Source organism: Pleurodeles waltl, chromosome 10, assembly GCF_031143425.1.
Source record: "Pleurodeles waltl isolate 20211129_DDA chromosome 10, aPleWal1.hap1.20221129, whole genome shotgun sequence".
Lineage (NCBI taxonomy): Eukaryota > Metazoa > Chordata > Amphibia > Caudata > Salamandridae > Pleurodeles > Pleurodeles waltl.
This window is the reverse complement of record NC_090449.1, coordinates 253,334,807-253,347,403: the sequence shown is the minus strand read 5'-3', so window position 1 is coordinate 253,347,403 and position 12,597 is coordinate 253,334,807. Positions and strand designations below refer to the sequence as shown.

The window sequence follows — 12,597 nt, the reverse complement described above, 5'->3', positions numbered from 1 at the left end:
CCCCACCATCAGAGTTGCTAGCTGGCTAACACAATCTCCCCCAAAAAGACACAAGGCAGCCAGGGAGGAGTAACGAGAAAAATAAACTGGAAGGTCACCCAAACATATCAAGAATGTTCAAACAGTCACAGTGTAATAAGAATGTTAAGTTGGCTTGAATTATGGTCATAATTGTAATAAGAGATTTATAGAACATATTTAATAAATCATATTAACCTTTATCAGAAATAAACCTTTGGCATTAGACTGTAATGCTCAAAACAGCCCCTAGAGATCACCATAACAAAAATATCATTTGTAAGAAACATGGTCATGTAACCATATTGTTAGCCCCAAGAGGGGATAACCCCATGAAAAAAATACAGGAGAAAGTAATGCAGTACTGAAAGTAATGCAGTGTAACCATATACTTAGCCCCTAGAGTGCATTTTTAGGAATAGCAGGGCTACTGCAATGATATTACAAACAAGGCCTTTAAAACAAAACTTGTATCCATGAAAAAGCTTAAAAGACAGGGAATGGTGAGAGGTTATTATTTTGGGGTACCCACTAACCTAGTGTGGGGACCCAGAGATGATGTAGACAGAAAGAGTGCTTTGAATGTGGTCCCATTGTCCTATGACCACTACAGGCTGAGTTAGGAGGAAAAATATTTTGTAAAAGTAATGCCCTGCAAAACATTACGGGGCAAGTTTTCGTGTCGCAAATAGCATTTGGAAGAAACATGGCTATGTAACCATGCAGCCAGCCCTCAGAGAGCATAACCACGTAAAAAAGTATGGGAGAAAGTAATGCAGTATAACTAAAGGGCATAGTGCATTACGCATTTTAAGGCTAGCAGGACTATTGCAATGATATTACAATCAAGGCCCATAAAACACAACTTCTCTCAGCTGTAAAACAAAAGTTCTAGCCATGAGAAAGCTTAAAAAGATAATGAATGGAGGTAGGGGTCATTATTTTGCAGTTCTACTAACATAGTGTGGGGACCCAGAGATGATATAGAAAGGGCACATTCTGGTAAATGTTTTGAAGGGGGACCCATTGTCCTAAAACCACCAGAGGCTGAGTTACCAGCAAAAATGGTTTGTAAAAGTAATGCCCTGCAAAGCATTATGGGACAGGTTTCAGTGCCACGAATATTTTAATTTGTTGATATGACTATAATGCGTAGAACAGCCCCAGACTCCACAATTAAAATAGCATTTGTAAGAAACATGGTTATATAACTGTATAATTAGCCCCTATAGGGCATAACCACACCATAAAAAAGTGACACAAAGTAATGCAGTGCAACCATTTATCTATAGCCCCTAGAGGGTATAGCAAATTACACATATTCAGGGCTAACAGGCCATAGCAATGAAATTACAAAGAAGGGCCTTAAAACACAACCTAATCGAAGCTGTAAAAGAAAGGTTCTAGCCATGAGAAAGGTTAAACAGACACTGACTGATGGGAGGGGTTATTATTTTGGGGTCCCCAATAACCTAGCATGGGGACCTAGAAATGACCTAAGCAGAAAGAGTGTGTTATTCTGAGTGTTTTGGCGGTGGTCCCATTGTCCTAGGACAACCACAGGCTGAGTTATGAGAAAAAATGTTTTGAAAAAGAATGCTTGCAAAGCATTGTGGGACGAGTTTCCTGAGTGCAGTGAATATTGTAGTATCATCTCTCCTGCTGTGCCGGGAGAGCCGCTTTCGCTTCGAATATTTCTGTTTTAGTAAAGCATTCACCAATTTCAAGTGTTTTAAGGAGAGAGCCACAAGAAATTAGACTGATTAGGTAACTGTGAACAATGTGACCAGCGCTCTAATACCGTCGATCAAGTTTGAGCTTTTGTGCCTGTTCGCGCTGTTAGCGCCATGCAGCACGAAGGGAAGAGACAAAAGAAATAGTTCTCCCACGCAGAACTATATCGGAAAATTGTGCAATAATCCACATAAGAGGGTCAGTCTGCAGGCGTGACAAAAACAGCAGGACAAACAAAGCAATTACCTATGACATCAAATGATTTTTGAAATACAAGCCCATGAATGAGATAAAGTGATGGGCGTGAGGTGGGCGCGGTTAAAAGCTCACAATACTTTCAACAGGTCAAAGGGTTTGCATGCTTGACCTAAAAACAAACATTTACCTATTGTCTATGAATAGCTTCCACCTAAATCCCAAGTAATCCCTCTTCTCAAAGAGTACACCCTTCTATCTCTTCGATCGCTTAGGCAAAAAGAACCTCCATGCACCTGCACTGTACTAGCTATGTTCCAATCAAAAAGGCCTCCTGCAACCACTAAAGTAGTACTTCACGTCTCTCAGGCACTGTATAAGTAGCTCTCACCAGTGATGCACGGAGAACAGCAACAGTTTCCTCAGCCACACATTCAACCCTTGGCAGACAGTATGTAATGATGTTCGGCTTTTCCCTATGCAAATAGCACCCTAACTCTTTCCAGGCACAAAAGTGATCTCCTTCAACCAACAGTGCCTCCTCTGTTCTGTCCAAACTCTCATCTGTTTACTTGCACCAAAAGAGCTCTACCCAGTCTGCTCACAACCGCTGTGCACAGGACTTCACCTTTAAACTCTACTTCTCCTAACAGCACTTCTCTTGTTCCCTCTAGCAACATTTTTCTTACTCTTTCACTTCAATGCCATTCTTCCCCTAAATTCTGCAGACTGCATTTCACAAGTCTCAAGGCCACTGTGTTCACCCTGAACTCATGCCTCCTTCGATGTCTTCTCAAAATCAGACAGCATTCCCTTGTCTCCAGAATGTACACATGGCCTGTGCAGATAGGATTTCCTTCCAGCAGTTATTTTGAGTTTTAAAAAGGGTACAGGTTTTGTGATTTCTTAAAAAAAACATTTCCATCTTCATTATTCATTTGTAATTTATTCTTTTATCAGCATTTGTCCACAATTATTTGTTATTCTATGAAAAAATAATGTTCCTTTAGATTATCCACACTTATGAAAAATTTATATTTGTGCTTGGATTCCAGTGGGTTTGTGGCATTGCATGTACAACCATAAACTTTTCATATTAGTTTTGTAAAACACATATCAAACTGATAACAGAATATCTGTAGTTGAAACAAAACATATCTAAGCACTACAAATGTGTGAGCCTGGGTAAAAGTTATATATGATTAAAGCAATGAAAACTCAAGAGTCCACCACAACATTGTGTACTACTTTTTCAATGCCTGGCAGTATGCTGGGAGCCTGATATTCAGAGGTTGTCCCATAATGCCACCTACTCCCTGATGTTGTTTGGTTGGAGATGGTCATGGTGATAGTATATTTCATGTCAAAAGAGTTGAGGTGATACCGGAGGTCCTGACAAATGGTCTGGTCACTTCATGCAGTATTTTATTTCTACGTCTCTTGTAGAAAAACTGATGCATGACCGCTGTACTACACACCCATTGTTATCGGAGAAGGTATAACTTAACTAATTTGATTACTGAAGCTAGTCTGTTTTCCTCTCAGATCCATGAAACGTTACTTATGATTTACGAGATTCTACAATCCCTGGAAAAAACAAGTCTTTAAATTCTTTAGAAATAGCGATTTGTTATGCACCCAGTCACCCATTATAAAGAAATGACGTAGCCGCTCAACTGAAATAACTTATTACAGTTGAGTTCTGATGTCACAATGAAGACAAAAAATAAAAAGTGGCTTTTCTTTCTTCTTGTTTTTCTAGTTGTACAGTGGCAAGAAGAATGGAGAGATTTATGATAACACCTTAGAACCATTTTGCATGTTTCACACACATTTCGAGTTACCATGTCTATTTAAAAAAAAAAACTGGCCTGTATTAAATTGATCAATATATTTGTTTTGCACCAAATATCTGACAACGTTTTGATATTTTTAATTTTGTACTAGAGATTCTGTGTTTATTCTTTGTTTGCAAGCATGGTCTCTTCTTCATATGAAACAGCGATGCACCAAAGATTTAAGTGGTGTCAGGAAAAGGTGATGGCGAGACCATATATAATAAGGAAAGGAATAAATTATGGAATAAAGTCGTCCCCCCCCCCTTCCACGGTACCCAAGGATATTGCAAGTCACCTTGGAGTTCCAGAACCTTATACCAGGAACTCTGTTTTCTGCCTCGTTCTTCTGTATGATCATCAAACTCCTCTGCGACTTGCAATATCCTTATTATGTATGGCGGGCATATATAAACACTCAGTTTGTGTTTGTAATGTTGTAGATCCACATGCTGTGCGCTCTTGTGCTTCCAAGTGTTAGGTTCAGAACATTATAAGATTTTCTTTTTTTCAGTCTAAGTTCCATCAGTCACACTACACACAAACAAACAGCTGCCCTGCACAGCTCAGATGCTGCAGATGGCATGGCTGCTGGTACAAACAGCATTACTTGTTCCCAATGCACCTTGCCCAACCTTTCACCAGCAGCCATGTTAAGTCACCAACCTGCTGATGTGGACACTGTAGTCCCCGCGGATCGTGCCTGGCTTTGCCTCAGCAGAGTTGGTCTCCCCCACCATAGCCCTGGATGACCTCACTACGTTGTAGCCTTCCCACACCTGCAAAGAAATGACAACATGAAGCTGCACTGCCAGATGGAGAGGGAGAAGAGAACTAGGCCGGAAGTAAACAAATCCAAGTACATCACAGAATAAGGGCGGTAGATCTCAGAGACTGATCAAGAAGAATTATCAATGTTATAAAACAGACTATGTTTATTATTTTGGTGTTTGAGTAGCTCTTCGGTATCCATATGACAAGAAATTGGGACAAGTGTGTTGGAAGAGGGATGAGGGAAGAGCGGGTGGGGAACAGGAGAAAACTGTAAGGAGAATGATGCAGTATAACTAACATACATGTACTTCAATGGTATTCAGTTGCAACACACAAGCAGAAAAGAATCAGATGACAGTGCAGTGGCTTATGTGTACATAGGAATGTGATGGATTAACTTAGAGGTTGAGCAGCAGCACAAATCAAACAGTGCCAGTTTGTGTTCTTCCGCGCCTGCTTGGGTTGTGCAGCTGCAACAGGGTCAGTAGACATTACCCCATTCTCCTTGGATCACTCCTAGTGGTTAGTCTTTGAATTAATACAAACTCTCAAGTTTTATAGGCATCATAGCTGGTGAGGACTAAAGTCACAGCAATTACTGTGTGCCTTCAGTCAGTCATTGAACATATATAACGCTGTTGGATGCGGCAGTATCAAGGAGCCCCGTCCAAAGAGTTGATACTGGCAGCCTAGTATACTGTGAGACGACTGCTCTTCACAGGTTTCATCCTGGACTTTGTAAGACAGGCATAGATTGAAACTATGAACAATCAGTGGCAAAGCCAATGGGCTAGTCTTTGGAAGGCGACCCTGAACTATGGGTTTGGTCAATGCTTGCATTAGAAATTGTCTTCCTGGAATGCCATGACCCACGTGTGAATGCACCACCATGCCTGTACACAAGTGTGCATGTGCCAGAAATCGTGTAAACCAGTGGTTCTTAAACTTTTGAAATTTTTGAATCCCAACTGAATCATTAATGGAATCCACTAAAACAGTAATGGAAACCTGCGACCCTTGCTTAAGCAATTTTGATAAGTTAAATCTCGAAACAATATACAAATACAGAAACAAGCATTCAAATACACAAATGATGAAATATTTTATTTAATTCATAAACATATAAAAAGTATAAGGGCCTTATTTATAAAGGTAAACTTTTGTGTAAGTTTACTGTTTTTTGGTATTTACAAACTACAAGTTCAAATTTACTAAAAGTAATTTTACGACTGAGGAGACTCCACACATAAAAAGATAAGCTTGTCTTAACTTTTTACGTGCTGAGTTCTCCTAACCGACTGCAGAGTCTCTTCAACAGTAAAATTACTATCGGCGAAATTAAACCACTGGTTTGTAAATACCAAAATTTAAAAAAATAGTACACTTACACAATAGTGTAAATTTCCCTTTGTGATTCAGGTCCTGAATGTTCATTTTAATGGGAACGTTGGGGCTTCTCTAAAATCAACTGAGGCCACCCATCAACCATGCTGTACTATGTTTGATGCATTTGCACCGCTCCCACCCGAGGACACCTACTTCGTTTTTAGCCTTCAACTGCAAAATCCTTCACATTTATAAATTTCCAATTTTACGTTTTGCTTCCATACTTGCATACACTTTTCTAAGCAGTCACAAACACCCTGAGTAATCGTTGCGGACCACCATGGGATCCCCAACCACACATTAAGAACCACTGGTGTAACCCATTCCAAGGGGACCGCCAACTGGGCCCATGCACTGCGACGCATGCAATGTACAAGTCCACACACAAGAGACACGTATGTATTGTGACACGTGTACACATGCGTCATGGACTACTAGCAGTCTTGTTTTTTACTTTCGGTCTAATATGGCCAATGACGATGTTGGAAAAGTGAAAATTTAAAAAAGCACACAGAAGAGCTTAAAAGTCAAGTAAGCAGCTCTTGAAGACAAACAACTCAAAAAAAAAAAAAAAAAAAAACACAGGGTGGTGGAAGTGAAGTAAGTAGCACCAAGAGAGCGTGAGGTCGGTGGACCTCCTTACAAAAACCCCAATAATTGGAGAAAAAAAAAAAAGGAAAATGCATGTGTGATCTACTTTAAAAAAATGTTCACATTGTGAAGAAATGTGGGCTGATAAAAATGCTGATGGACAGCTTTGTTAGCCAATGCCAAACGCCAGCTGAATGTCAGTAGCTAACCACTGAAGGGGACTACCCAAAAGCTTCTTTCACTGTGTGTGTTGTGAGACAACATCAGTTCTTCCAAGACAGCTGATATGGTTTGAAAGTCAGCACTAAAAAGCAGAAGTTACTGACTGGTAAAACTTCAATACTCTTAGTTCATAAGCACGCATGCTCGGATTACACCGCGCAGATGCCACAAGAGGAAGCAGCCCCAAGAACCCATATTGGTAGTGAGATTATCAGAAAGCCACAGTTCATGTATGAGTACATGACAACACACAACATAGTGCACCAAAGAAGTTAAAACAGAAGAATATTAATTTGCTGACACAACGATCAACAGTGACATTTATTAGCGACTTGATTTCAGAGAGTGGTCACTGGCACCAGGTAATGGCAAAGAGTACCTCGGCCAGTTTCGTTATTTTAGTCAATTGTTTTCCTCCGTTCCTATGCGGCACCATATCCAATAACTAGCATTGTCTCGGGGATGGTGTGAGCCACAAAACAGTTAGCTCTGACTTTTGTGGCAGTAGTGCTCACCACAACTGTTGTATTCCCCCACAGTTCCACTATACGTGAACTTAATTATATATATATATATATATATATATATATATATATATATATATATATATGTATATATATATATCTCATGTATGCAGTTATAATGAAGTAACTTACCTTTCTGGGTACCGTTTTAACTAATGCATAAGTTACTCACAACTCCTCTTCGTTGATTTCCTCGCCTACATTGGTGCTTTAAACTTTTTTTTTTTTTTTTTAAACAGGTGTTAAAAGTCTACACATTTTTAAGATTTGCGGGATCTTATGGTCGTGTTAATCATCAACAAGGGACTATGAGTGATATACACAAGTATCAGTGTAGGCAACACTACTACTCAAGGTTTTATGCAGTATCCTCTTAGTAAATGCTTCATTGCAGATAGTGGTGGTGCCAGCATTTCTGTGTATTGCTTGTAAAACTACACTGTACTCCAGATGTCAAATTGCCCATGTTATGTCATGGACATCCAAGAGTGCACTTAGGGTCTCTTTCAGATCTTCTACCAGGTTTGCAGTGCTGCTGTTACTAAAAAAAAATTCGATGATTCGTGGATCTAATTCAATTTGCATATTATATATTTTCATATAGTGTTCTTTAAATCTGTTGACCTCAATGATTCTCAGGCTTTGTCTATGAATTAACTAGACATATAGATGTCCAAATGTATCTCCACTCGTGTAGCAGTTTTAGATATTGCCAAAGCCAATTATTTTTAAACAAGTTCACTTTCGCCAACTATGGATGCAGACTCATATGTTTGCACTAAAGATTGTATATCCCCAGCAACAAATATTTTGTGAGCACATTTGGACCTGAAGTTAACACTAGGAGCTGAATGTATCTCTACCTTCACACAGAGTGCATCTGTGGTGCGTCATATGTATTAATATGTAAAGGTAGGCATCCTCTTAAGTCGATTAAGGCCAGAAAGTCACCTTCTTTATCAGAAGCGTTTTGGCTGTAAAAAAACTTTAATTTGCATATACCTATATACCGATTTAACAAATGAAAATCCAGGAGCGTGTGTTGTTACCTGTCCCCTAGCAAATCCACCAACAATGGCCAAAGAGGTGCTCCCTGCCAAACAGGATTTCACGTGACTCTACTTCTGGAAGGAAAACAGAAATACTAAGCTATGAAGGGCAAAATTAAGTGGCCTACAGGCAATGTGTGCAGTAGAGGATACATGCACTTTAAACTGCTGACTTCAGAGTCTACCAAGAAAGGCTGCTGTCGTGTGTTAGTTATGCTCCTCTGGCCAATCTGGTGTGACACTCCTAATGTCCTCCTACTGTTAATACCTTTGTCCATTCAACAAGGCACTTGAGTATGCAATACTCCATTGAGTCGTGATTGCTTCCTCAGTCTTCTTCCCCACTGAATTTACCCGTTTGCCTTTTCTGCCTGGTGGTAGACCAGTAATCGATGTTGGGATTTCTGGACACTTCCTTTGCTGCTGCCATAATGACCCAATCTGGGACATCATATCTTCTATTATATTTTGGGTTTTGTGGAGCAGGGTGAAATTTCCATTGGGATGACTTTTTTCTTGTGCTGTACCACTACTGTTTCTAATAGAAAACAAAACTCATCCTCTTCTTACTCTAACTGCATGCCATATGTTGGTGGTGACTCTATATAATGCATCTAATTATTTCGGGGGGAGCTGGATGCAATGGACCAGAGTCGTATTCCTCCAAAACAGTGGATTGCTTTTCTTCCAGGTTCATCATCTCCGAATCTTCTGTCTGTTGATCACCCACCTCTCACACAGCAGTATGCTGTAGCACAGTAGTAAGGCTCACATTATTCTGTGGGTTTGACGGATCAAGTAGTGGTGTGAATCAAGGGTACTTTCAAGCAGGAAACTTCACTTAGACCGTTGTGACTTGATTTGCAGAGCATGACATTTGGGCCGATGTTTTTTTCTTAAGTTCTTGTTAGTAGAAGCAAATGTTTCTTGGTGGCAAACAATTTTTTTCAATGTTTCGACCCTGTTGAGCATCATTTGGAGTTTAGTGCATTAATATGACTTTCTGAAACTGAGATTGATCAATTTGTTTCAGGCCGACTTGGGTGATGTTTTAGTTCATTCAGGTTTGTACCTTGGTTACCATGTTGGTGTCATGTGTTTCCACAAAGAGAGGTAATTTATTATTATTATTTTTTTTAACTGTTGACCGTTCCATGCTGGATTTCTTGGCCACTTTCTGTGGAGTTTTGTTTGCTGGTGTTCTATATTTGTGTGATATTGTCGGCATTTGGATTTGAATCAAAATCACTTTGGGAACAGTTCTTGATTGGTCCAGGACCTGGTGCTCTTCGTGGTGTTTACCATCAGAAATTCAGAATCTACTTATCCTGTGCACAGCTACCCGAGCCAGACATGGGTTCTGGTTCTTATCTTAAAACATCTGACTTTGCTCTTCAGTGTTAGATGTTTAAAGGTAAGACCGAAATCTATCTCTTGCTCGGAAAGCTGTGTTCCATTAGAACCAAGGCTGAAGGAAGTGCATGTAATGCTCAGTGTTTTTCTTTACACATTTTCAGGTTTTTCTGTACAGTGCATGCCTGACGCACGATTTCATCGTGGTTTCAAAAGAGAGAAATTGTAGAAGTACCAGTCTACACGTGGATACGGACTGCGACACGGAGGGCAGAACTTAAAGGTGTTATGTCAATGACGAGGTGTAGGAAGTTGGCTCTGTAGGTGCTATTTCAAAGTAAGGAATAGCATGCACAGAGTCCAAGGGTTCCCCTTAGAGGTAAAATAGTGGTAAAAAGAGATAATACTAATGCTCTATTTTGTGGTAGTGTGGTCGAGCAGTAGGCTTATCCAAGGAGTAGTGTTAAGCATTTGTTGTACATACACATAGACAATAAATGAGGTACACACACTCAGAGACAAATCCAGCCAATAGGTTTTGTTATAGAAAAAATATCTTTTCTTAGTTTATTTTAAGAACCACAGGTTCAACTTTAACATGTAATATCTTGTTTGAAAGGTATTGCAGGTAAGTACATTAGGAACTTTGAATCATTTCAATTGCATGTATACTTTTCAAGTTATTCACAAATAGCTATTTCAAAAGTGGACACAGTGCAATTTTCACAGTTCCTGGGGGAGGTAAGTTTTTGTTAGTTTTACCAGGTAAGTAAGACACTTACAGGGTTCAGTTCTTGGTCCAAGGCAGCCCACCGTTGGGGGTTCAGAGCAACCCCAAAGTCACCACACCAGCAGCTCAGGGCCGGTCAGGTGCAGAGTTCAAAGTGGTGCCCAAAACGCATAGGCTAGAATGGAGAGAAGGGGGTGCCCCGGTTCCGGTCTGCTTGCAGGTAAGTACCCGCGTCTTCGGAGGGCAGACCAGGGGGGTTTTGTAGGGTACCGGGGGGGACACAAGCCCACACAGAAATTTCACCCTCAGCAGCGCGGGGGCGGCCGGGTGCAGTGTAGAAACAAGCGTCGGGTTTTCAATGTTAGTCTATGAGAGATCAAGGGATCTCTTTAGCGCTGCAGGCAGGCAAGGGGGGGCTTCCTCGGGGAAACCTCCACTTGGGCAAGGGAGAGGGACTCCTGGGGGTCACTTCTCCAGTGAAAGTCCGGTCCTTCAGGTCCTGGGGGCTGCGGGTGCAGGGTCTTTTCCAGGCGTCGGGACTTAGGTTTCAGAGAGTCGCGGTCAGGGGAAGCCTCGGGATTCCCTCTGCAGGCGGCGCTGTGGGGGCTCAGGGGGGACAGGTTTTGGTACTCACAGTCGTAGAGTAGTCCGGGGGTCCTCCCTGAGGTGTTGGTTCTCCACCAGCCGAGTCGGGGTCGCCGGGTGCAGAGTTGCAAGTCTCACGCTTCTTGCGGGGAGTTGCAGGGTTCTTTAAAGCTGCTTCTTGAAACAAAGTTGCAGTCTTTTTGGAGCAGGTCCGCTGTCCTCGGGAGTTTCTTGTCGTCGTCGAAGCAGGGCAGTCCTCAGAGGATTCAGAGGTCGCTGGTCCCTTTGGAAGGCGTCGCTGGAGCAGAGTTCTTTGGAAGGCAGGAGACAGGCCGGTGAGTTTCTGGAGCCAAGGCAGTTGTTGTCTTCTGGTCTTCCTCTGCAGGGGTTTTCAGCTGGGCAGTCCTTCTTGTTATTTGCAGGAATCTAATTTTCTAGGGTTCAGGGTAGCCCTTAAATACTAAATTTAAGGGCGTGTTTAGGTCTGGGGGGTTAGTAGCCAATGGCTACTAGCCCTGAGGGTGGGTACACCCTCTTTGTGCCTCCTCCCAAGGGGAGGGGGACACAATCCTAACCCTATTGGGGGAATCCTCCATCTGCAAGATGGAGGATTTCTAAAAGTTAGAGTCACCTCAGCTCAGGACACCTTAGGGGCTGTCCTGACTGGCCAGTGACTCCTCCTTGTTGCTTTCTTTGTTCCCTCCAGCCTTGCCGCCAAAAGTGGGGGCCGTGGCCGGAGGGGGCGGGCAACTCTACTAAGCTGGAGTGCCCTGCTGGGCTGTGACAAAGGGGTGAGCCTTTGAGGCTCACCGCCAGGTGTTACAGCTCCTGCCTGGGGGAGGTGTTAGCATCTCCACCCAGTGCAGGCTTTGTTACTGGCCTTAGAGTGACAAAGGCACTCTCCCCATGAGGCCAGCAACATGTCTCTAGTGTGGCAGGCTGCTGGAACCAGTCAGCCTACACAGACAGTCGGTTAAGTTTCAGGGGGCACCTCTAAGGTGCCCTCTGGGGTGTATTTTGCAATAAAATGTACACTGGCATCAGTGTGCATTTATTGTGCTGAGAAGTTTGATACCAAACTTCCCAGTTTTCAGTGTAGCCATTATGGTGCTGTGGAGTTCGTGTTTGACAAACTCCCAGACCATATACTCTTATGGCTACCCTGCACTTACAATGTCTAAGGTTTTGTTTAGACACTGTAGGGGTACCATGCTCATGCACTGGTACCCTCACCTATGGTATAGTGCACCCTGCCTTAGGGCTGTAAGGCCTGCTAGAGGGGTGACTGACCTATACTTGCATAGGCAGTGAGAGGCTGGCATGGCACCCTGAGGGGAGTGCCATGTCGACTTACTCGTTTTGTTCTCACTAGCACACACAAGCTGGCAAGCAGTGTGTCTGTGCTGAGTGAGAGGTCTCCAGGGTGGCATAAGACATGCTGCAGCCCTTAGAGACCTTCCTTGGCATCAGGGCCCTTGGTACTAGAAGTACCAGTTACAAGGGACTTATCTGGATGCCAGGGTCTGCCAATTGTGGATACAAAAGTACAGGTTAGGGAAAGAACACTGGTGCTGGGGCCTGGTTAGCAGGCCTCAGCACAC

General features: G+C 42.3%; 1 protein-coding gene across 3 annotated transcripts in view; it reads right to left on the bottom strand.

Annotated features, from left to right (window-relative positions):
• Nucleotides 1-12,597, bottom strand: part of NME4 (NME/NM23 nucleoside diphosphate kinase 4) — a 96,317-nt gene that overhangs the window by 20,022 nt on the left and 63,698 nt on the right. For all 3 annotated transcript variants that reach the window (XM_069210350.1, XM_069210351.1, XM_069210349.1), the window contains one exon: nucleotides 4,449-4,561. In XM_069210350.1, coding sequence (XP_069066451.1) covers nucleotides 4,449-4,561 — 113 coding nt within the window. The remainder of the gene's footprint in view (nucleotides 1-4,448; nucleotides 4,562-12,597) is intronic.